The sequence below is a fragment of the Hemicordylus capensis genome, chromosome 2 (assembly GCF_027244095.1).
Source record: "Hemicordylus capensis ecotype Gifberg chromosome 2, rHemCap1.1.pri, whole genome shotgun sequence".
NCBI classification, from domain to species: domain Eukaryota; kingdom Metazoa; phylum Chordata; class Lepidosauria; order Squamata; family Cordylidae; genus Hemicordylus; species Hemicordylus capensis.
Window position 1 is genome coordinate 233,362,680 of NC_069658.1, and position 25,588 is coordinate 233,388,267.

The window sequence follows — 25,588 nt, forward strand, 5'->3', positions numbered from 1 at the left end:
TAAGTCCGCGCAGTACAGGGCGGTTATGCCCGAGGGCTTTGCCAGCGCTATCAAGGAGGAATGGTCGGCTATCTCCTCCTCAAAAAGGACACCAGCCTCTGCCAACAAGCTTTACAATTTTGAGGAGGATACAATTAATTTGTTGAAGGTGCCGCTTACAGATGCGCCTTTTGGGGCCGTTCTCAGTGGTGTGGTAGTGCCCAAGGATGGGGACTCTACCTTTAAGGACTCAGCGGATAGAAAAGCAGAAGCGGCCTTACGCAGGGCTCATGATGCATCGGCCCTGGCAATTAGAGCTGATACTACAGCCTCCCTAGTCTCTAGGGCCTCTGTGCTCTGGATCGATGAGCTTCTCAATGAACCGCCCTCAGACCCGGCACTCATGCGCCATAGGCTCCTCCGCCTACAAAAGGCCGCCGCCCTCGCGGCTGACGCAACCTTCGACAGCGTGCGTTTTTCCACCCGAGCTATGAGCGCAGGTGTGTTGGCTAGGTGTAACATCTGGTTGAAGTATTGGAAGGTCAACAATACCTCTAGGTCCAACCTGGCTGCTGTACCCTATGTGGGTGGGAAGCTGTTTGGTGATGACACCCTAAAAGAGGTCTTAATTGAGACCAAGGATAGAAGGAAGACTCTGCCTGTGGCCACGCGCAAGGAGGAGAAGCCGTTCACCCGCAGATCCTCCCAACCCCCTCGAGCCTTTCGTCCACAATACCGGCAGAGAGACTCCTTTCGCTCGTCCAGACCGCAGTGGAACAGGTCTAGAGGACAGGGCAAGCAATACTTTTCCTCCCAAAACCGCCAGTCCTTCACCCCTCTTAGTCGAGGGGATCCAAGCAGCAGTCCTGACAATCAGGATGGCAATGTGGGGGCTCGTCTTTTGGACTTTTGGCACGTTTGGAAAGGGTCCATTTCAGATCTTTGGGTCCTTTCTGTCGTAAGAGGGGGCTACAGGGTGGAGCTAACCAGCCATCCCGGGAACAGGTTTCTCCTCACTCCTATGTCAAGAAATCTCAAAAAACACAAGGGTCTCCTTGCGGCAATACAACACCTGCTAGACATAGGTGCCATAGAGGAGGTACCTGCCTCTCAGAGGGGTCGGGGAGTCTACTCAATAATATTCACGGTGCCAAAGAAAGACAGCTCAGCAAGAGCGGTGTTAAACCTTCGACCCGTCAACAGATTGGTGGCAAAGAGGAGATTCCGAATGGAGACTTTACGCACCATCTCAGAGGCTATTCGGGGGGTGGGGGACTTCATGGCGTTCATCGATCTCCAGGATGCGTATCTTCATGTCCCTATTCACCCGCTCAGCCGCCCCCTTCTGAGATTTTGCTATGGGGCAGGCACTTCCAATACCGAGCTCTGCCGTTCGGCCTGTCGTCGGCACCAAGAGTTTTTACGAAGGTGTTGAGCCCCCTTCTCCGCACCAAGGGTGTTCATCTTTATTGCTACCTCGACGATTTGCTTATTCGAGCGAGGACGGCGGCAGCAGTGGAAGAGGCACTGGTCAAGACAATGTCACTTCTGAAAGCTCATGGCTTCTTGGTCAACGTGGGCAAGAGCCACTTGACTCTGGCGGTGCACCTTCGTCACCTGGGCGTAATCATAAACACCTCAGTGTGCAGATTGTTCCTACCTCCGGACAGGATGAAGGTGCTTACGTCTCTGGCCTGCACCGTACTAAAGCAACCGGTGGTCAACCTCCTAAAGCTTGCACGTCTTCTCGGACTCATGGTGGCAGCCATGGACTCAGTGCCTTGGGCAAGATTCCACCTTCGCCAGCTGCAATGGGCTCTACTACCCTTCCAACACCGAATCGCATTGAAGCGCGACAAGGCTATTCCCCCACCCCCAAAAGCCCTTTGTTTGTCTTTTCTTCCATTTCTGCTTTCCTCTTCCCTGTTCTCTCCCTCCCCTCCCTGACCGCCATGGAGCGAGAGAACAGGCATCATCCATGCCCTCATGACCAAGGGCAAGAAACAAGCTCTGCAGAACAGTAAGCAGCTCCTTCATGCTGCACATTCTGCTGCTTTGGGCCCGCCACAACCCACGCAGTCTGTGTCGGGGGAGGCAGGGCTTATCTAGAGATCCAAAGATAAATTGGCAGCCTCGGTAACTCATGTCAATAAGCACTTTTGCCCTCCACCCCCCCCGCCCCGCTATGGAGCCTGAGGAAGAGGAATATCCTTTTGGAGGAAGAAGCCTCTACCATTCCTACAGGCCAGGTCACCTTCCCCAGGGATAGAGGATCCCCTCCCACCAGCCCCTGCCCGCCACGGGTCTGAAAGACTGGGAAAGGCCACAGCCAGTTGGAACTTCCTCCTCCGAAGCACTTCCTCAAATGCTGGCTGGCAACAACAACCCGGCTCCAGAGCTGCCTTCAGGGCCTGAGGTCACAGGGGAGCCACCTGCTCTGTTCCTCAGGCCTCCGCCTCCAATGTGTTGGAGATTCAGCTCAAGATGGCATCAACCTTTTGCACCAGTAACCCTAACGACCACTAGGGGCACTGGGAGTAGAGACAGATAGGGTCTCCTTCTCTTTCTTGTTTATATCTGCCTCTATGACCCCTCTATGGATAGACTGTACTCAGGAACTTCCTGGGAGTGACTTCTTTTTCTTCTCAGAATGCCTCTAGCTAGCTCTCTCTCTCCCCCCCTCCCAATCTGAGCACCATGCTCCTATAGGTCTCTCTCTGACCAACATGTAGCTAGCTGTTAGATCTAGGTCTTTTCTATTATCATGGACTTCTGGATAAAGTAGATTAGTTTAACCTTGCATGAATCTCCATGCTTATCCTTTATAAGCTGTTGCCCCTGAGACTGTTAATTTCTGCTGTAATGGTAGTGAATTAGCTCCTGAAATACTCCCTTCCGAGGACACTGGCATTGGTGGAGCCACAGCCTGGCAATTCCAGAATTTCAAGGATTGGTGGGTCCATGACCTGCTGGTCTGTTGCACCCCTGCCCTTCTGCTCTGCGCAGAGGGCCCCTCCTGCCTACCTCAAATCCGGCAGCTCCCTGAAGATATGCCTATTGCTTGGCAGGCTTGGTTTGTAGAAGCTATCCATTCCTCACTTGAGCAATTGCAGCCCTAACAGCCTGATTTTAAAAAAAAATGCAGGCACAGGGATAAGTCACATTCTGCTTCTTTGGAGTCAGCTCATTCGTCCTCTTCTGATTCGTCTGAAAGCCCCCCTAAAATTCCCCATAGGTGTAAGAAGTCTAGCAAGCAAAAAAGGCTCAACAAATCCAGGAAGCAGTCTAAGCATAAGCACAAAAAGGCTACTAATCATTCCTCGGATAGTACTGATTACGACCCTCCAGACCCTCATCCTGGGCGGCCAACAGACCCTGCAGAGCCCCTTGAATCCCTATGCCCCCGGGACACCCTAGGCAGTGTTCCCACTGCCCCTGCTAATGATCCAGACTCAAGGGAAGAGGGAGAGTAGTCAGATGGCCAGCAGCTGGAGCCCTCCGCCACGCAGGCTCCTACCAGCTGATGATTTCTCTCAGTTGCTCCTCAAGGCTCTTCACACTCTTGGCCTGCACTCAGACATGCCTAAAGACATGCCTCCCCTTCCAGGGAGTTGCTGGTGCTATCTACCTCTTCATCCAATGATCCCGTTTCCCTTTCCTGAAACCTTTTTCTGAAGTGGTGAAACAGGAGTGCCAGGCGCCTGCCTTGTCAAAAAAAGACTGTCTCCATTGTGTCTAAACAGTATGAGTTTGTTCCTTCAACAGCAGCCTTGTTCCATACACCTCCAGTCAATGCCCCAGTGGCCGCACAGACTTCTGGGGCAATCTTGACCAGCGTTGGTGAGTCCTCCCTAAAGGACCCCTCTGAAAAGAAGCTAGAGTCCCAGCTCTGGAAAAACACAGATGCCATCTCAGTATGCATCAGAGCCTCCACCACTGCCTCCATCATCTCCAGGGCAGCTCTTCTTTGATCCAATGAACACCTTCAGACTCTGCCTCCAGATCCACCACAACAGAGACGAATTCTCCTTAAAATCCAGAGGGCCCAAGCATTCATTGCTGATCCAAGATAGGGCTGAGAGAGATTTCTGCCTGCAACCTTGGAGAAGCCACTGCCAGTCTGAAGACAATAATGAGCTAGATAAACCAATGGTCTGACTCAGTATATGGCAGCTTCCTATGTTCCTATTCTGTTAGATTTGCGGCCTGAGCCACGGCAACTAATATTGTAGCCAAGCAAACCCTGTGGCTCAAACATTGGCAAGTGGATCAAACCTCCTGGGCTAACATAGTGATGGCTCTGTTCACCGCTTCAAAGTTGTTCAGCGATGAGGCTCTCTAGGAGGGTCTCAACAAAACCAAGGACAAGAATGAGGCCCTTCCCTCCTCTTCATGTGAGAACCGTACTCCACACAAGCCTTTTCAGCCTTTTAGTTCCTTTTGTCCAAACTTCAGACCCAGGGACAGATACAACAAACAATCATGCCTTCAGTGGAACAGGCCACATGTCAAGGAACATCACCACCAAGCAACAGTCTGGACAACAGTATAAGCCCCGTCAGGCCTCCTGACTCACTGCCCCAGCATGTACAGTGGGTATTGAAAAGAATCACCCCCTTTGATAGACCTTAAATTCTGGTTCCCTTACATCCTGAAATGAAAACACAAAGAAAATTCCCTTCACCAGCTGTACTTATCCAATGCAACCTATAACACCCAACTGAAAAACATCACAATTACAGTCCAGAAAAAGTGTCAGAAATAAAAAACAAGAATTATTGAGATTGAAAAAGGATCACCACCCCCCCCATGTCAATATTTTGTTGAACCACCTTTTGCTTTAATAACAGCCTTGAGTCAGTTGGGATACTTCTCTATCAACCTTGCACATCTAGATGGAGCAATATTTGCCCACTCCTCCATACAGAACTGCTCAAGTTTGGTCACATTGGATGGTAGGTGTTGGTAGACTGCTATCTTCAAATCTCCCCACAGATTTTCTATGGGATTTAGGTCTGGGCTCTGACTGGGCCACATGAGGACGTTCACTTTTTTCTCCTTCAGCCACTGTGTGGTCAATTTTGCTGTGTGCTTCGGATCGTTGTCATGTTGAAAGGTGAATCTTCTGCCCATCCTCAACTGTCTGGCAGAGGGTAGCAGGTTTTCTTCCAGAATCTGATGGTATTTTGCCCCATCCATTTTTCCTTCTACCCTAACGAGAGCCCCAGTCCCTGAGGCAGAGAAACACCCCCACAACAGGATGCTGCCACCTCCATGCTTCTTGACCACCTGAAAAGGCTGGTCGTCAGTGGCTAGCATCTCCCTTATGAGGCGGGTGAGGAGACTTGGGTCCACGTGACCAGGGTGCTTCTTGCCCGATGACTGCATCCACTGCTTGGTTGGCTGCATGCCCTACTTCATGGAAGCTGGTGCACTGCCCTTGTCAGCACTGGTTGTAGGCACACTAGTGCTGCCAGCGGAGTCAAGGAGATCCAGGTGATGCCATCACATGTGTTGCCACATGGGGGTCATCCCCAGATGCTTAGCATCCTTGCCCCGACTGACCTGTGCCCTGCAGTGGACACAGTGAGCAGCAGTTGGGGTATCTTGAGGGATCTCAAAATGTAACCAAACATCACCTCTCTGCGTGGCCTCTGATGCCCTGGGTGCCATCTTGGGCCTCTTCGGTGATGGCGGACCTAGGGGGGCTGCTGGTGCTTGCTCACCACCATCACCCACCCCCTTCCACTCTGTGTGGAAGAAGAAGGGCTCGGCTTCACTGGAGGAGGGGCTGCTCCCTCCACCTCAGCAGCTGACCCTTCCCCCTTGGAGCCAGACTGGGAGAACTCAGCACTGGACTCTGCCATGACCTGGACATCGTCAGGGGCCCTCCTAGTGAGTGGCAAGAGGAGTGTTGGAGGAGCAGCAAGAGGGAGGGAAAATCTGGCTGCACTGCCAGCCGTCAAGCCCCTGCCCTCCACCCCCGCCACAGAATGAGCTTCCCTGGCAGGAGAGCCCCCCACACTGCCAGGCTCCGCACTGCATGGCAACACTGCTGGCACACCACCTGATGGACCCGCCACTGGTCCGGGAACTGGTTCAGCGGCTGCAGGCTCCTCCAGATAGAAGAGCCTTCACACCACCGCCTCACCTGAGCGAAAGAATTTGCTGATGGCGACCTGTGGGACCCCAGGATGGCATCTTCTCTGCCCCCCCGACCTCCTGCACCATCTTGGGGACCCCTCTCACCTCTGCCTGCCACCCTGCTGCAAGCTTTGCTCACCACACGGCTCAGATATTCCCAAAGACCCTGGTGGATTTTTTTTTTTAAATGGAGAAATCTTTAAAAAAGGGGGGGGGGTTACAAAAAAAACCCTATTGGGGGAAAACTTAAAAAAAAAAAACTATTTAAAGAAAACCCATTTTAAAACAAGCCTACCCACGCACTCCTCCCACAATACAATAAACAACAATGCAGTAAAGTACATAATATGCGGGGGGGGGGGGAACTAAGAGGGAACCTGTGAAAACAAGAAACAACCTGTAAAGAAAAACCACAGGAAATATACCTCCCCACACCCAAACATGAAAGGAGGCCCTATTTAAGGAACACTAAAGGGGGAAAGGGGGGACAACAAAAAGTTGTCCCCCCTTACTTACTTACCCCCTCATTGTCCTGGAGATCTTCTGCCCCACACACTCGTCATGAGCAAAAAGAAGGAATCCCAGACCAGTGGCAAGCTGGCAGTGTGGGTGGGTAGGCACAGCTGTGGTGGGGAGGGCAGGGCAGGGCAGGGCAGGGCAGGGCAGAAACCCCTGCCCAAATAAATCAATCAAAGTAAAAACACTGATTAAGTAAATAAAAAGGCTGGTGGGGGAAAAGGCAATGGGGAAGGGAAGGGAAGGGAAGGGGAGGACAGAGGTGCTGGACTCTGGAGCAGGTGGTGTGCTAAGCACAGCAAGAAAAAGGTTAACAAAGAAAAGCACCTGCTCCAGAGAAAACAAGGAAAAGCCCCCCCCCCCAAAAAAAACCCAGAATAAAAGAAAAGCAACTGGCAGTGGCTGCTGAGCTGAGGACTCTCTCTATCTCAACTCAGCCAACAGATTTAAAAGCAGCAGCCACCAAAGCAAAAAAGGTGGGGGGAAGTGGGGACTGGGTTAGGGAAATGGGCCAGAGAGAAGCCTCAGGCCAAAAGACCTGGGCCCCCCTGACCCAGAGAAGAGGGGAAAGAGAGACAGACACTCACTCACTGGAAAAAAATAAAAGCAGCAGAATGAACACACACACACACACACACACACACACACACACACACACACACACAGAGTCACACCAGGGGATAAAAGGTTTAAAGCAGAGAAGAGAAGGGTGTGTGTGTGTGTAAAAACAGGCAGAAGGGAGGATTGGGAACAAAAACACAGCAGTCTGCCAAGCAGACTCTCACCTCACCAGCAGTAGCAGCAGGCCAGAAGGAAGCCAAGTAAGACTACAGCCAGAGAGGCTATTCTCACAGTCCTGCAAAATTGGGCTAAGGGAGCCTAGCACGATTTTGCAGGACTGTGAGAACCATCAGGCTCGCTGTCGAGCCCGCTCTCACAAAAGCGGGTTACCCGCATAGGCAACCCTCCCCTAAGCCAAGGTTAGTGGAGCGAGCGCTCTGCTAACCTGGGCTTTCTGATTGTGAGTTGCTGTGGCACGACTTCGCGCCATGCCAATTCACGAGTAGACCCCCAACCAGGAGGCTAAAAAGCAGCCTCCTGGCTCGGGGGTCTCTCCAGCATGCCCTGCACACTCGCGCAGGGCATGCTGGAGCTTCCGGGGGCCATGTGGCCCCCAATCGCCCCAGCCCCCACCGGCTCCGTAACAGAGCCAGCAGTCGTGTGGGTGGCCGGTTCGGCCGCCCGGAGCAGACTGACTGCTCGTCTGCGGGGAAAGTGGGCTTAGCCCATTCTCCCCGCAAATCCTCTCGAGGCAGGTCTCAGGGTGATTTTGCTAGGCCAGAGGCTTGGCTTTAAATAGGATTTGAAGCAGCCTCCTTTGGGAGTCCCCACCTTTGCCCTCCCCCCTGGTTAATAGGGTGACAATTCTCAAGGACTAGCAGTGTAGAGCCTACTAGAGAGCCAGAGTCCTCTGGCCAATCAGGGGAGCAAGAGCTCAGCCAATGAAATCAAGCAACATAAGTCACACAAAATGGAGGACAACATCTAAAATGATCTCTAGAACCTTCAAATCAGCTTGAATTGAACCTGGCTTGATCGGTTCGAACTCGGACTGGCATTGCCAATGCAATGTCCTGTTTGGTCCCGGTTTGAACCTTTGAACCGAACTGGTTTGAATTTGAACCAGTTTGCACATCCCTAGTAAGGATGTCCAACATGGGAAGAAGATAGCAAACATTAACCTTTTATCTTAAAACATTCCTGACACACACACCATCTTCTCTGCTTTGTGCTATTTGGAGGAGGGAGCAGGGGTGCCAAAATGTGGTACTAGAGATTTGGGATTTGCCAGTGCCAGAAGCCTCTGAGCCAAAATGGGTGAGCTGAATTGCTTGGTGGCTAACGCAGAAATAGATATTGTGGGCATAACAGAAACATGGTGGAACAGTGAGAACCAGTGGGACACTTTTATCCCTGGATATAAACTGTATAGAAAGGACAGGGAGGGGCGCCTTGGAGGTGGAGTAGCACTGTATGTTGAAGAAGGCATAGAATCTTACAAGCTAGAAAACCTAGGTGGACTGGAGTCCTCCACAGAAACTCTGTGGGTGACAGTACAAGGCCTGAAAGGGAACGTACTACTGGGGACGTGCTATCGCCCTCCTGATCAAAATGCTGACAGTGACTGGGAGTTGCAGCAGGAAATCAGGGAGGCATCAAGGAGAGGCAGGGCTGTAATCATGGGTGATTTCAACTACCCACACATAGACTGGGTAAATTCACAGTCAGGTCATGACAAAGAGGTCAAATTTCTAGATACGCTAAATGACTGTGCCCTAGAACAGTTGGTCTTGGAACTGACCAGAGAGGACGCAACCTTGGACTTAATTCTGAGTGGCACCCAGGACCTGGTGCATGATGTCAGTGTCATCGACCCTTTAGTGACCATAGTGCCATCAAATTCAGCATACATGTGGGGAGAGAATTACCAAGGATGTCTAACACAGACATTTTGAATTTCAAAAGAGGAAACTTCTCTAAAATGAGGAGTATGGTGAAAAGAAAGCTGAATGGGAAAATCAGGAGAGTCACTTCGCTCCAGAGTGCATGGAGTTTACTCAAAACCACAATACTAGAAGCCCAGTTAGATTGTATACCCCCAAAGAGGAAAGGTACCACTAAGTCCAGGAAGATGCCAGCATGGCTAATGGGTACCGTCAAGGAAGCCATAAAAGGGAAGAAGACTTCCTTCCAAAATTGGAAGGCCTGTCCAAATGAAGAGAACAGAAAGGAACACAAACTCTGGCAAAAGAAATGCAAGGCAACAATAAGGGAGGCAAAAAGAGAGTTTGAGGAACATTGAGCTAAAAGCATCAAGTGGAATAACAAAAACTTCTTTAAATACATCAGAAGCAGGAAACCTGCCAGGGAGGTAGTTGGACCATTAGACCATGAGGGAGTGAAAGGGATTATTAAGGAGGATATGTAGGTTGCAGAGAAGCTAAATGAGTTCTTTGCATCCGTCTTCACGGCAGAGGATACTGAGCATATACCTGTTTCCTGAACCAGGCTTTTCGGGGATGGCAGCTAAAGAACTGAGCCAAATAGAAGTGATGTGAGATGATATTCTAAACTGTCTGGAAAAACTGAAAACTAACAAATCACCAGGGCCGGATGGCATCCATCCAAGAGTCCTCAGAGAACTCCAATGTGAAATTGCCGATCTCCTTGCTAAAATATATAACTTATCCCTGCAGTCAGGTTCTGTACCAGAGGACTGGAGAGTAACAAATGTAATACTGATTTTCCAGAAGGGATCCAGGGGTGATCTGGGAAATTACAGACCGGTTAGCTTAACATCCATTCCAGGCAAATTGATGGAAAACATCCTCAAGGATAAAATTGTAAAGTACATAGAAGAACAGGCCCTGCTGAGAGTGAACCAGCATGGGTTCCGCAAAGGTAAATCTTGCCTCACCAAACTTTTGGAGTTCTTTGAGAGTGTCAACAGGTGTGTGGATCAAGGTGATCCAGTTGACATAGTCTACCTGGACTTCCAAAAAGCTTTTGACAAAGTTCCTCATCAAAGACTCCTGAGGGAAATTAGCAGTCATGGGATAAGGGGACAAGTACATGTGTGGATTACTAACTGGTTGAAAGACAGGAAACAGAGGGTAGGTATAAATGGAGAGTTTTCACAATGGAGGGAAGTAAGAAGTGGGGTCCCCCAGGGATCTGTACTGGGACCGGTGCTTTTTAATTTATTCATAAATGATCTAGAAGTAAGGGTAAGCAGCGAGGTGGCCAAATTTGTAGATGATACCAAACGCTTTCGGGTAGTGAAATCCATAACTGATTGTGAAGAGCTCCAAAACGACCTCTCCAAACTGGGGGAATGGGTGACAAAGTGGCAAATGCGGTTCAGTGTTGGCAACTGTAAAGTGATGCACATTGGGACAAAGAACCCCAACTTCAAGTATATGCTGATGGGATCCGAGCTGTCGGTGACTGACCAGGAGAGGGATCTTGGGGTTGTGGTGGACAGCTTGTTGAAAGTGTCGACTCAATGTGCGGCAGCTGTAAAAAAGGCCAATTCCATGCTAGGGATCATTAGAAAGGGATTGAAAATAAAACGGCTAATATTATAATGCCCTTATACAAAACTATGGTGTGGCCACACTTGGAGTACTGCGTACAATTTTGGTCACCACAGCTAAAAAAGGACATTGTAGAACTGGAAAAGGTGCAGAAGAGGGCAACCAAGATGATCAGGGGCTTAGAGCACCTTTCTTACGAGGCAAGACTACAACACCTGGGGCTATTTAGTTTAGAAAAAAGACGACTGCGGGGAGACATGATAGAGGTCTATAAAATCATGCATGGGGTGGAGAAAGTGGGCCTGATCCAGCAGGACTGTTCTTATGGAGGGGAACATGCTGCACTTCTGATGATTCTGCGTTGTGTGTCTCCTTCAGGGCTTCACACCTGGCAGTGCCTGGTCGGCTGTGAGCTGAGCAAAGATGGGAATCAGAAAGGAAGGTCCATGCAGTGCGGCTACGACGGGAAGGACTTCATCAGCCTGGACAAGGAGACCTTCACCTGGATAGCAGCCGATGCCAAGGCCCAAGTGACCAAGAGGAAGTGGGAGTCCAACCTAGATATTGCTATGACCTGGAAAGGCTACCTGGAAAAGGAATGCATTGAAAGCCTGCAAAGATACCGTGACACTGGGAAGGAGACTTTGCTGCGGACAGGTGAGGAGAGCAAGGGGTGAGAATTCCTCCTCTCATTCTCCATTGAATAGCAAATATACACTTAATGTATATCAGAATTCTTGGACTGTGTCCTTTTATCCTGTAATTGGGATAGTAAAATAAGTTTTTCAACACTCTCACAGATTAAACAAAGAGAGAAATAAAAACCTTAGAAGTAGAAAACAGCTGAGCTAGGCTACAGCTTTCCTGTTTCAAGGGTGTAGCAAGCTGGGCAGCAGTCCAGGCCGTGCTCTTCCTTCCCTGTGTTATCATGCTGACGCAGGGGGCGTGTCTGCTGCTGGGAAGGCACACATGGTGGTCCCCATGTGCTCTGCAGCCAAGGAACCGCTTGCTTTGCCAGGGGTGGGGGTGGCAGAATGTGGCACGAGATGCATGGCAGAGGAGGAATAATGGAGTGGGGAGGGGCCCCCAGTAACCCCACACTCCTGTGGCCCAGGGTCATCTCCGCCCTTCCACTCCATTATCCTTATGCACCTGGATAGTGGTTTGTTTTGTTGTTGTTTTCAACGTGGAAGGGAATTACGACATGTTTCTCTCACCTTTGCTTGCATTCTGGAGTTGCACAGTCCACTAAGGACTCTGCTACTTTTGTTGGCTGCTTGAATGAGTCAGGCGAAGAACTAGAGATGAAATATGATCAGAACAACTTTTTTTCGGGGCTGAGAGACCTTCTCAGTCTATTGGTGGTGGTGAGGTGGTGGCATGTATGGACCTCCTATTAAAAGTTGGAGGGGAACACCCTACCCTTCCCTTGCATGGGAAGTGCAGCTGTAAGAACCAAAGGATAATAATTCTAGACCAGGAAAAAACAGCAATTCCAGTGTTTCTCCCTAGGAGTGAATAATAGAAACTTGTTGGAATTATATTAATTTCCTTCCTTATTAAGAGAATGGGCTGGTGCCTACAAAATCTCTTTTCATGGAGTGTCACCATCTTGCTTTTCCCAGCAGCTACAATGCTGTCTTAACAATTACCTTAACCACGATGGTTTCTGTTTGTTTCAGCTGTTTTAGTCTGTTGAAAGAGAGAGAGCTTGTGGCACCTTAAAAATGAACAAACTTGCTGCAGATGTCTCTGTGGGCTACAGCCCACTTGTAATTTTGTAACTGGAAAAGTAACATTGTATTTTTTGTTTTATTACATGGTATTAAACTTTTTTTTAAAGTTAAACACTACTAAAATCAGTATAGCCATAACAATATAAAATATTTTGGAACCAAAATCTTGTTCACACTGCATAGTTTTGGATGTTGTGGCAAGCAGAGTTGCCCTAAACTCATCTCTAGCTTCCGGAAAACTCTTTTAAGGCACTTTCAGAGATGGAGGCAGGTGGGGTCTGGGGCAAAAATAGAGTATTGGGACCCTCCTTTTGCATGCCCCAAACCTGCCAATATGAACCAATATGTTGGCGGTGGGGGGCAGGCTTGTGGGGCTCTAGTGCAGTTTGCTCCCGTTGTCCCCCCACCCCATACCCCTGTGGACAGTAGTGATGTGCACGGTCCGGAGAAGTCCGGACCGGCACCGAAGGGGGGCCTTGTTTCTAGGGCGGGGAGGGCTTGCTTAGCCCTCCCGCCTCCTTGCCCCCGCCAGCGCCCGTATTGAACAGTATAGGGGCGCTGGAAACCAGCCGCCCCCCCCCCGCCGCCGCCGCGAAATAACCCCCAAGGTCAGCCAGCCAGCCAGCCCTCCCTCCCTCCCAGCTAGCTGCCCTCCCACCCACCCACCCACCCACCTGCTCGCTGACCCGCTCGAATACTGGATAAAAAACGAGAGGAGCTCCGGCACAGAGCTCCTCTCGTTCGGAAGGCCTCCTGAAGAATGGCGGCTTGCGCGCGCGCATGCGCGCACCGCAAAGCACGCCGTTCTCCGGAGGCCCGGTCTACCCGGCGGGAAAGGGCTGGGTAGACCGGGCCTCCGATCGCTGAGTAGACCGGGCCTCCGGCGATTGGAGGCCCGGTCTACTCAGCGATCGGAGGCCCGGTCTACCCGGCCCTTTCCCGGCGGGTAGACCGGGCCTCCGGAGAACGGCGTGCTTTGCGGCGCGCGCATGTGCGCGCGCGCAAGCCGCCATTCTTCAGGAGGCCTTCCGAACGAGAGGAGTTCTGTGCCGGAGCTCCTCTCGTTTTTTATCCAGTATTCGAGCGGGTGAGCGAGCGGGTGGGTGGGTGGGAGGGCAGCTAGCTGGGAGGGAGGGAGGGCTGGCTGGCTGGCTGACTTTGGGGGTTATTTTGCCACGGCGGCGGCGGGGGGGGTGGCTGGTTTCCAGCGCCCCTATACTGTTCAATACGGGCGCTGGCGGGGGCAAGGAGGCGGGAGGGCTAAGCAAGCCCTCCTGCCCTTAAAGGCATACCCCCCACCCGGACCCGAACCAGGCAGGGCCGGACCGGTCCGGCAGTTCGGCCATTCTTTGGAATGGCCGCCGGACCGGTTCGGGCACACTGCTAGTGGACAGTCTAATAGCATCTCGAAGAAACAAACATGTGATCCACAGAGGAAGCAAAGCGGGAAAACTGATCTAATCATTGATTGGGCAGAAAGGGCTTCATTAATGACATGGGTGATTGACACTGGCCAGTAACGGAAAAGACTAAAACTCCAATTGAGCATGCAGAATGGGTGCTACTTCAGTTTATGCTGCTACAGGACCTCACTTACATGACCATCTAATCCACATCTGATGTCCCTTGCCAGACAAGAACCCCCTACAAGAAACTTAGCATTTATGCATACCAGGTGACAATGGGAAGGAAGAGAGGATTTGGTTTTGGAAAAGATGCCCCCCCGCACCCTTTTCCTTCAGTTAGAATAGGGTTAATGGGTAATTCAGCCTTGGAGGCAGTGCCAGCTCAAGGTTAAACTACATGTCAGCAGAGGAGGCAGCAGCGAGGGAGGTGAGAACGGATCTCCTAGCACAGGGTGGCAGCTGGTTGGATTACTTTGTCTTGCTCTCTTTACTTTGTGCCTTCCACCAACGGGCTTGCATGCTTTTTCTGCTCTGTTTTGGGAGCAAAGTGCAGCACACAAGTCTGTTGGTGGAAGGCATGGAGGGAAGAGAGTGAGAGAGAGGAACATACAAAGCTGCCTTTTACTGAGTGAGACCTCGGTCTGTCTAGTTCATATTGTCCGCACTGACTGGCTGTGGCTCTCCAATGTTATGGGCAGGAGTCTCTCTCAGCACTACCTGGGACTTTTACACACAGCAGGTTTTACTATGGGTTCATGGGGAGGCTTTACTGCGAACTCAGTTTCCCCCCAAAACCAATACATATAGTGGATTTTTTTTTACCCCAGTGTAAATCGGGTTACACTCTAATGTGCAGTGAAAAACCTGAATTGTGAGTGAACTGCTCCCTGATAATTCACAGGGACTTGGATTATATCTAGTCAATATGTGAACGCACCCCTGCCAATCCGTAGGAGATGCAAGTTAAAGGGCTTCAAAAGATGCAAGTTAAAGGGCTTCATCCCTTCCTGATGTCAGGCATCCACCCTACCCAGGGCCAGCCCATCTTCTTGGCAGATCAAGGTGGCCACTTAGGGTGCCAGTTCTTGGGGGATGCAGGGTGGACGTGGGCGCTACTGCCCCAGCCATTAATAGCCCCCTTCTGTGTGGAGCTGGGGCAGTGGCGACTGGGGAAGAGGGTGGTGAGGAAGGAGGTCTATGGATTTCTATTGCATCACTTTTATGGATTCTTAAAGGTATTCTTTAAAAATCCACAAAACTGCTGCCGCCGCTACTTACATGGGTTTGCTGCCGTGGTGCTGCCAGGATTGGCCCGTTTACATGTGTGTGCAAAACTGGGCTGGGCTTCCTTAGCCTTGTTTTGCACGTGTGTATGAATAGCCTCATTATCTTCTTCCACACACCCCTCCTCCTCGCATCAACCAAGCTGCTTAATATGACTTTGACACCCTCCCCACCTGGCACATTCAGTTAAAATTATATTCTGGATGTTTATTATTTCAGTAAAAACATATAATCTTTACTGCATGAGCGCCCCCCCCCCCCCAATTCATACTTTGGCTAAGGTGCCAAAAACCTTAGGGCAGTAAAGGATGAGCCTACCTGCCATCCAACCGAATGTCTCAGTGTTAACCTCAATGGTGCCATTTTCACAGAGTCCCCAATGGTGAAGGTCACACGCAAGGTGGGCCAAGATGGCCTGGAGGCCCTCATCTGCCGAGCTGATGGCTTCTATCCCAAGGAGATCGAAGCCACATGGAGGAAGGATGGAGAGATCTGGGAGCACGAGACCTTCCGTGGGAGTGTCACTCCCAACTCAGATGGGACCTACCATACCTGGCTCAAAATCAGTGTTGACCCTAAGGACAAGGAGCGCTACTGGTGCCATGTGGAACATGACGGACTCTCAGAGCCTCTGGACTTGGCCTGGGAGGAACCTCCTGGTGAGAGACTGCAGGGAAGGGCAGGGAAGAGGGATGGCTCATTTCATGGAGGTCATGGCAGTTTCTGGAGGAGACCTTTCCCCTAGGGAGGGAGGGAGGGAGGAGGGATCCCTCAGCTGATTTACAGCTACAATAACCCGACATATCCTGTATGTATTTTGGGTGTCAAGCAGGTGACATGTAAGGTATAAAGCATGTTGGAGGCTGGAGGGAAGGATGTGGCTGTTAAGAAGAGGAGAGCAGAGTGACCCTGTGATGAAAAGAAAGCTCTTCCTGGCACACGGGAGTCAGGAACTCTAAAATTTTATTGCTGAGCATGCAGTAAAAGAAACTATGGTGTCCCAGAAGGACCATTTGAATTGTAAAAGCCCACGAGGTTCTAGTGGTTCTCCATGAGGAGGTAGTAGGAAGGTTGCCTGGCTCAGTTGTAGAGAACCTCTCTGCACAGAGCGAGCCCATGATCCAGCCTGCAGCAGCTCCACATACAGGGTCTTTGCCTGGGTCCCTGGGAAGCCACTCTCAGCCTGAGTTGACATGTGTTTGTCCCATTTCAGCCTCAAAACATATGAGCATGGTTTGGTGGATCAGTGTCCCGATCATAACTGTTGGCTTGATGCTGCTGAAAAGGCACTACCTGTGTAAGTAAACTCTGAATACATTTGCTGGGCTGTGTGTGCATGTGTAACAGTCTGTGGCAGACTCCTACTGAGAATGTTCTGCCATTGGCCGCAGCTCATCCTCCCAAAATCTGATGGTGCCCACAACCCCACCATATAAAAACAGCCCTGCTGGATCAGGCCCCAAACCCATGTAGTCCAGCATCCCGTTTCTCACAGTGTCCCGCCAGATGCCTCTGGGAAGCCCACGAGCAAGAGAGAAAGGCATGCCCTCTTTCCTGCTCCCCTACATCCTGCCTCTGAATCAAGACTAGTAGCCCTATAAATGGACACTTTTGAATTCATGTAGTATATACAGATTTATGAAGTATCTGCATATACACAGAGAGCTTAGTAAAACCATTTTGGGCATGGATTGGACACTTTCTTTTAGAAGTAAGGTTTCCTACATGGTCTGATCCACACAGTCAACAGGGACACACACACACAAAAGACCACCGTGGGCCACTTTGGATAGTGCTCTTCTGGCCCATCTCATTAAAAGTATCTGGTTGCTTGTACAGCAGCAGTTTGGATGACTCCCCCTCCCCAAACACATATACAGTAAATGGGGGCTGCACAACTTCATCCCTCCAGTTGTTGGGCTATAACTCTTAGCATCCTCAGTAGTCCAGCAACAACTGGAGGGCTGAAGTTGTGCAGCCCTGCTAGGGAGGAATGTGCTGGAAGGACATCTGTGAAAGATCTGATGACAGGTGAGCTGACCCTATGTGGAGTAGGAGTCGTACAGAGGCATTTTCAAGCTGCTTCCACATGGCCAGCACGTTCCAAAATAGCTTCATTTACATTTAATAAATGTCACCTGGACTTTAAAAGGAATATCCTGCGTCAGACCCTTCTCTCTCTACGACGTATCTACTCAGTTTTTCGTACTGCCATATATCATGGTTACACATGAACATCTTTTTATGTATAGAGATTAAGATTGTTTTAATGCTTGCTTTGTGATGTTTTATCTATTTCATTGATTTAATTTGCTTTCAAAATGAGTTGAATTATATATCTAACTGAAATAAGACTAAGGATACATCCTTAGTGAGTAAGTTCTGGAAATATACAATGCTGTTCTGTAAAATTGTTAATAATTGATTTCTAGCTTGTGTTTTAAATATATATCTATATCTATATCTGGAAGGATAGAGTATTTTTAAAGACTAAAGTAAAGGCCTAAAGAAATTGTAGGCCTCGGGCAACAATTGAAATTGACCTAAATAATGCTCTGTGTTGTGTATGTTTGTATATGTGTTTGCGTGTACATGTGTACACACACACCACCTTCCCTGAAAATGCAATGAGAAGTTTTATATGCTCCTGTACGAGGGATCATATGCTAACATTCCTGAAGCACCAGAATATAATGGCTTCCCAGCTTACCATCACAGCAAAGGAAAAGAAAGGAACCTGCGAGTTAGCTACAGTGCATGCGAAGGCCCAAAACGGGCTGCAGAGAGGCCTGTGCAGTCATTTGGGAGGAGGGGAGCTGGAAGAAGCTCGCTGTCCCCATCCTGCCACACAGCAGCGTCTTTTAGAAGGCAAAAGAGGAAGCTTTCTCCTCGCCTCCCCATCGCGGCCGCCCCCATCCCTCTGCACGGCTGTTGGTTTTTTTAAAAGGTAAAAGGGCGGCAAAAAGCTTAATCTGCTCTATTGCTGTTGCTCCTGCTATGAGCATCAGGGAGGAAAGGGGTGCTGGGACTGCCGCAGAGTGCCAGATTACAGCTCTCCCCTGGAAGAGTGCCACCTGCTGGCAATAGACAGAATTTTTACCACATACTTTATGACCGGGCCGGGGCGGGGCGGATATCTTCGGTCTTTCAGGAGTCTCCGCCTCCCAAAAGGAAACGGAAATAAATTTAATTTTTAATGGGCCCGATTGAAAAATTTCAGACACATACAATGCATGCACAGGTAGGAAAGAGGAGGAGCGGCATCCCATCTCTAGAGAGCCATTGGCTAGAAGGGGCCAGAGAGAGCCTGGGAAGCAAGTGATATGAATGGTGCAGGGGAAAAATAACAAGGAATGGAGAGGAACACTATTAAAACACCACCAATGTGAACAGCCCCCAGGTTTCTCTGAATTATCTTTACTGCACTTCTGTGTGGCTAATAGATGCCCTCATAACTCGCTCTACTTAATCCTGCAGTAAAGCCCACCGTCTGGGAAAGGCCCACGAGACACAAGTTTTTGGTGGTGTGCAAATGTGTCAAATACTGCAAGATCGATGGTATTGCAGTCATAGTCCTCCTCCCATAAATGATGTTTTTCAGTTTGTCATTTAGAATATACAGATCTGTATGAAACTTCCACACACAGTGAAATTCCCTCTAAATGACCTTTTAGACATAGACTGCACAGTACTACAAGGTTGTCTAGTTCACCCTCATGCTTTAGAAGCAGGACTTTCCACATGTGGGGGTTAAGTAATCCTGCAGCGATGAACCTACAGAATCCCTCTGATTTTTGTCTCTGCAGGGAAACGACGACGCCTCAAGTAAGTAATGCCTGCCCTCTCAAAATATGACTGTAGCTCTGAGGTGGCTGGTTGGTGGGCTAGGTGGAATATCTTGGAGTGGGGCTAGTCATTTGGGAGACTGGAAACTGTTGGAGAAACTTTAAAAGTCTCACAAACCTGCCAATGCAGATGATAGTCTAGGAATGAAAATGGGTCTGGGTTGCTGAATATGTCTGTGAATTGTGCAGAGACAGGCTTGATAGGCCAGCCCTCTCTCTGCTGCTGTTTTTATGACCATTTTGCTGGTCTTATGGCTTGATTGTATTTTAAATGCTGATTGTTAACTACCTTACAAGGCTTTTAACCAATAAGTGTGTGTGTGTGTGTGTGTGTGTGTGTGTGTTTTGTGCTATACCAGCATTTCCTTGGTCCAGTTACTGTTCCTGCCTTCCAATGGCCTGGCTGAGGAGGAGTGTAAAGGCAGTGAGAGATGGTCACACCCTTAGCACTTGTTTCTAAACTACATTCATAAAATTAAAATTTATTCATTTATTTAAATTATTTATATCCCACCCCTCCAGTGCCTTATGGGGTAGTTCAAAAAGATAACATAACCATCAAATTGACAAAACAATATAATTAACTAAAAGCGAGACTCAGTTAAAATCGGCTTAAACAATTTTAAAGTTAAAAAATTTCTATGTATGTATATAATTGGTGTTTGCTAAACTAGTTTTTGAAACATATGCCACTTTCTGTATTTAGGGTGTACTAGTATTGGAAGCTGGTCCCCTGAAATATGGTGGTACTCACAGTCCCACGCTCCCTAAATCAAACCTTGGGAAACTTTCTTCAGACCTAGGAGGCAATCCAAAAATTATGGAGCTTGGCTAATTTTTCTATGGACCTCCCAAAATATTTCATTCATTCTCAAGCTTCAAATTACAATTATGGTTTTTTATGATATCCACCCAACTGGGATACATTTGGGTACCCAAGTGGATACATGAATGTTTGAGGCAGAAGTGGGAACCAATTTGAAACAAATTTAGTACAGTTTTAGGGACACCTCAACAGGGCTGTTTGATGTCATTCACCCCAATTCAAGATGACGGATGTGTGACTGCTTGATGTGCAAGGGGGCTAATTTGTGATTTGAAACAAGATTTGAAACAATTTTAACAAATTGAAACAAATTAGCTACTGTTATAGGGACAGTATCCCCTTCATCCCCTGAGGGGAATATCTTGCAGTGCTCACACATCAAGTCTCCCATTCATATGCAACCAGGGCAGACCCTGCTTAGCTATGGGGACAAGTCATGCTTGCTACCACAAGACCAGCTCTCCTCTACAAAAGAACGACTTGTTAATTATTTCAGAATAAATAAAGTAAATGTTGGTTGTTAGCTCCTGTGCTCCCAGGTGCTCAGAAGGATATACTGCTGATCTCTGAGCCTACTTCTGCACAGTTCTCATGAAACGATGGTTTACAACCAAGATACCTCAAGGTTTTTATAGAGCATACATGGTTCCTGTTAAAACTTCTGTCTTTTTGTTAAAACTTATCTTTAAAATAATGAAATTGTAAAGTAGCCAAAAAATTAACCCCTTTTTACTGGGCAAAGAGGCACCTTTTAAATGTGGTGATTCTCTTTATTAAGCTGGTTTCTGTCTTATATTTCTTTTTATATTGTGAGCCCTATGGAGGCAGGGATCCATCTTATTTATGTATTTATTTATTATTTCTCTATGTAAACCACTTTGGAAACTTCTTTTGAAAAGTGGTATATAAATATTTGTTGTTGTTCTTGTTCCTGCCTTCCTGTGTTCTGGCCAAGAAGTGCAAAAACAGTGAGATATTGCTAAGCCTGTGGCACCCGTTTTTAAGCTTTGTCATAATTTAAAAAAAAAATTATGACAGAGTTTGATAAACAAAGCAACTTCTGAAATAGATTCTGCTACCTGTATTTAGGCTCTGTTCTGCTCTACATTGATTTTCGTCTCCTCAATCCCTTCAGGTTGAAGACATTAGGGAACATGACAGAGCTCCCAGGCAGGGGCGTCTCTAGGGAAAATAGTGCCTAGGGCAAGCACTGAAATTGTACCCCCCCACCCCCTTCCAAACATCTGACACCTATCTTTCAGATAACTTTACCATAAAGTTATGGTGCCCTTTAAGTGCCTCCTTAATTATATCTCCTGGGAGGCTAACTATGTGGCACGTACATCTATGCCCAAGCAGCAGCCTTCACCCTGGAAATATTCTGTGAAAGAAATGGGTTTAGGAGAAGGATTTGGGTTGATGGAGAGGATGTGTGAAGCTCACACATCCTCTCCATCAAGCCAAATCCTTCTCCTAAACCTATTTCTTCCACAGAATATTTCCAGGGTGACTCCTCCTCATAATCGTTCATTTATTCATCTTTATCCTATTTATTGTAAAAACTGTGATCCCTCGCGGGTAAGGGTTATGCTACTTCTGTGTGCTAACTAACCAACAATTACTACTAAGCTGTGTGTTATGAAGAATGAGTCATGGTCTCCCCCTTTTTCACAGACAGGGAAGGTCAGTCAAGTAATAGCAGTGCTCAAGGGCCAATCTCCCTAAAGGGTGTCTTAGGATTTATGAAGTGTGCTGGTGACAAAGCGGAGCAGCTGAATGACTTTGAAACTCCTCCACTTTGGACTGGAGTCCTACTGGTATTCATGCCCCTTACAGCCTGGGGGCATCAGCTTCTACCTCAGCCACGCTGTTTTCTTCCAGTTACGAAAGCAGCAGCATTTCCAAGGCAGCCAAAGGTGCCCGGAGTCCAGTAGCTCTCTCACACTCGCTCGCCCATCCCTACCCCCACTGTGGGGAAGAAGAACACAACAGTAATAAGCAACAAGGCTGCCCCTCACCCCCAAAAGGGGATTTTAATTTCCCAACAGGCTACTTAAGCCAGATCTCTCCGAGTAATAACACTGAGCAGTAGATCAATACAATAAGCTTTCAGCTATGCATAAAATGCAGCTTCATTAGCTAATTCATGTGCACAGCAGCTCTCCTCGATGCATGTGCCCCAGCTCTCCCAGAAGGGAGAGAAAGAAAGTTTGATCCTTTTCCTTCTTCAGCAAAAGCCACCACAATGATGTGTGACACAGGCATCATCTTTTTGCCTCAGAACTGTGAGTTCCCGTCTCCCACCACCGCCTAGTCCCAAATAGCTCTAAGGTTTCCAGAACAAAAGCCTCTCTCACCCCTGCTGTTCCAAATAACAGAGGGAGAGGTGCGCCAGCGAGAGAAACATGCAGAGGAAGCCACAACACTCACTCCCGCTCCGCAGGGCCCCGGCCATTGCAAGGTAAAGTGAAGGGGAACCCGAATCAAAAAACCCACCAAAAACGTGCTGCAGCCCCAGACTGTGCAGGCGGCAACACAACAGCCAGAGCAGCAACAGTTGGGCTGGGAATGCATTCAAACGCTGTGTTTTACAAGCACCTGACCGCATCGTTCCAAAAGTTTCCCCCTCGATATCCCCCCTCCCCCACCGCTGTTGTCCTTTCCATTGAGGCAACTCTCAGCCCTCCAGTCCTTCCCGCCTCCAGTTTTCATTCAGAGACAGTAGAGGCGAAACATAATCGCCAGCCCAGCAGTCTTGAAGGAAGAGCTCAGCGCTCCACTCACCTCCCTGCTCTGCAACCCGCTAAGGAGAGGAGGAGGGACAAGAGCTCAGCCACAAGCCCCAGCTCTGCAAGAAGAACTGGGGACTTTCTCAGAGGCTGATCCCGAGGGATAAGAGGAGGGCACGCCAGGCGCTGCTTGGCTCCCTCCCACGGCGGAAAACCCACCCGAAGAACTGCAGCGACCGACTCCACTCACACCACGAGAGAGGAGGCCAGCAGAATGAACTGCCCAAGCTGCTACAAAGAGGCCGGAGAGGCGTTTGCAAGAGAAACTCAGTCTCTGAGTCAGTCGCAGCGGCTGCAGGCGGGCTGCCTACCTGCAGCAGCTGCGACTGTGACGCAGAGACTGAGTTTGTCTTGCAGTTGTAAACTCCTCTGTGCCTCAGGCTCTTTGTAGCAGCTTGCCCGTGCTTATGGGGTTTGAGTGAGACTAAGGATGGAGGACACCCCCCTCACGCTTCTTGCCAGCCCGCCTCCCCCTCCCCAGCTTAGCAAAGGGGAGTAAGCACCTTAAGCACAGCTTTGCTCCTTGTCGCTCCCATAGTCCCTCCTCGTGTCGGCAGCCAGGCCAAGAACAACAACAGCGGCAGCACACACAACGCAAGGGCAGCATGCTGTGCTGCTCATCGTTGTCCAGCTGCGTGTGCACGCTCTTCGCTCCTCCACTCGCCAGGAGCCAATGGGAGAGCACCTTCCCCGCCCTGACATCACGTGACTGGCAAGTCATGTGGTGCACCTGCACCAACTCTGGGGAGGGGAGGCGCCGGCGGCGGCCCTTTTTTTAAATTGTGGGGGTGGGGCACGGCAGGCACTTAACCCCCCTTCAGCTGTGCCCAGGGCATGTGCCCTGCCTGCCTCACCCTGGTTACTCCTGTGCTCCCAGGTGCTCAGAAGGCTATACTGCTGATCTCTTAGCCTACTTCTGCACAGTGCTCATGAAACGATGGTTTACAACCAAGATACCTCAAGGACCACCTTCTCCCATACAAACTCACCCAAATGCAGAGATCTTCTGGGAGCGGCAGTCTCTGTAAAAGTCTATGTATGGGTAGTGGGGGTACTAGGAGGAAATTCATTATTCATTCATTCATTCATTCATTCATTCATTCATTCATTCAATTTCTACTAGCAGACTAGTAGCCAATGATAGACCTGTCCTCCATGTATTTCTCTAAGCCCCTTTTAAAGCCATCCAAGCTAGTGGCCATCACTACATCCCATGGTAGAGAGTTAATGATGCATTGTGTGAAAAAGTACTTCCTTTTTGTTGGTCCTAAATTTCCTGGCCTTCAGTTTCATGGGATGACCCCTAGTTCTAGTGTTGTGAGATGCAACCTTTTGTATGCAAGCTAGAGTTAGCCTTTTTGGGCTAGGAGAGAGAGAGAGAGAGAGAGTTCTTACATGCCTCCATTGGTTATTGATGATTTTTGAGTGTTTATTTTTAAAGATGATGTTTTAATCTGTGCATCTCTTTTGATGCAAGTCATTCATTGTAAAATGTTTTCTTGTTTTTCCAAGAAGAGACGTTTATGCCAAACCTCTGTATTATACTGTTTATGTTAGATTTATTTATTTATTTATTTATTTGATTTGATTTGATTTGATTTGATTTGATTTATATACCGCCCTTCCAAAATGGCTCAGGGCAGTTTACAATTAAAACAAACTACTAAAACAGTAAAGAGCTAAAACAGATTAAAAAACAATATAACAATTCACAATTTAAAAACATTTTAAAATGACAATTAAACAATTACAGTGATTAAAAACTCTGAAATCAGGTTTTGAATTTTAAAATAAACCAGATATTAAAACCTCCAAAATTTAGGAAGCTGAGAAAGCTTGGGTGAAAAGATGGGTTTTCAGGTGTTTTTTGAAAATTGCCAGAGATGGGGAGGATCGTATCTCAGCAGGGAGCGCATTCCACAATCTTGGGGCAGCGACCGAGAAGGCCCGTCTCTGTGTAGCCACCAAACGAGTTGGCGGTAACTGGAAACGGATCTCTAAAGTATAGTTTTTACTAGACAATGAAAGCTATGTACAGTAGAGAAAGACCAATAGAATGTTCAGGGCTGATAATGGTAAAATGTGGAAAACTACTCATCTTAACTATACTGGCATATTATCCACTGGCACTTCTGTGCCAGTATAGCAACAATTATCCAGAGAGTTTCTGGGATCTCCTTCCAAGCTGGCTGTTGGAAAACAACTGAAGGGACATCTGGAAGGGAGGTTTTAGGATCTGCTGTCAGATGGGTGTGGATGATCTCTGGAATTACCTTCGAGACTCAACTCTTTGATTTTGTATCTACAGAAAAAATGAAGGATTCTCATATCTCCAGCAGAGTATAAGGTAAGCAATGTTTCCCACTGTGAAATAACTTCATAATTAATTCTCTTAGCCAGCCAGCGTGGAGTTGTGGCAAGGCAATGTGGCTGGCGAGGGAGGCACCTGATTGGTTGAGCTCTGTTTGGCCGATAGAGGCGCCTGATTGGCTGGGCATTGGCCCGGCCGTTGTGAGGAGGGGCAGCCTGGGCTGGGAGGTGGGAGGCAGTGGGAAGACCAGAGGGGGTGAGTGGGACATGTGTGCCCAGGATTTGGCGACGGAACTCTCGCGACAGGCTGCGAGAGTTCTGAAGTGAGGACTGAGGAGGAGAGGGGGAAGAAAGTGCCGGCAGTGGCTGCTGGCCGGCGGGTGGAGGAGAGGGGAGAGAAAGGTGGTGGCGGTGGGCAGCGGGCGGGGGGAGAGAAAGGCGGCGGCGAGCAGCGAGAATGTTGAAGCAACTCCTCATCTTAACCATACTGGCACTACTGCGCCACTTACACAGAGAGCTCTTGGGATCTCCTTCCCAGTTGGCTGTTGGAAAACAGCAGGAGGAGCATCTGGCAGGGAGGTTTTAGGGTCTAAGATCAGCTGGGTTTGGATTACTTCTGGCAGTACTTTCTAACCCTCACTCTGATTCTGTCTGCA

The 25,588-nt window shown here is 48.8% G+C and overlaps 1 protein-coding gene across 3 annotated transcripts in view; it reads left to right on the plus strand.

Annotated features, from left to right (window-relative positions):
* The window catches only part of LOC128343372 (class I histocompatibility antigen, F10 alpha chain-like), a 43,299-nt gene that overhangs the window by 11,932 nt on the left and 5,779 nt on the right, over nucleotides 1-25,588 (plus strand). For all 3 annotated transcript variants that reach the window (XM_053292351.1, XM_053292350.1, XM_053292349.1), the window contains 5 exons: nucleotides 11,115-11,393; nucleotides 15,534-15,821; nucleotides 16,376-16,459; nucleotides 18,969-18,987; nucleotides 24,931-24,969. In XM_053292351.1, coding sequence (XP_053148326.1) covers nucleotides 11,115-11,393; nucleotides 15,534-15,821; nucleotides 16,376-16,459; nucleotides 18,969-18,987; nucleotides 24,931-24,969 — 709 coding nt within the window. The remainder of the gene's footprint in view (nucleotides 1-11,114; nucleotides 11,394-15,533; nucleotides 15,822-16,375; nucleotides 16,460-18,968; nucleotides 18,988-24,930; nucleotides 24,970-25,588) is intronic.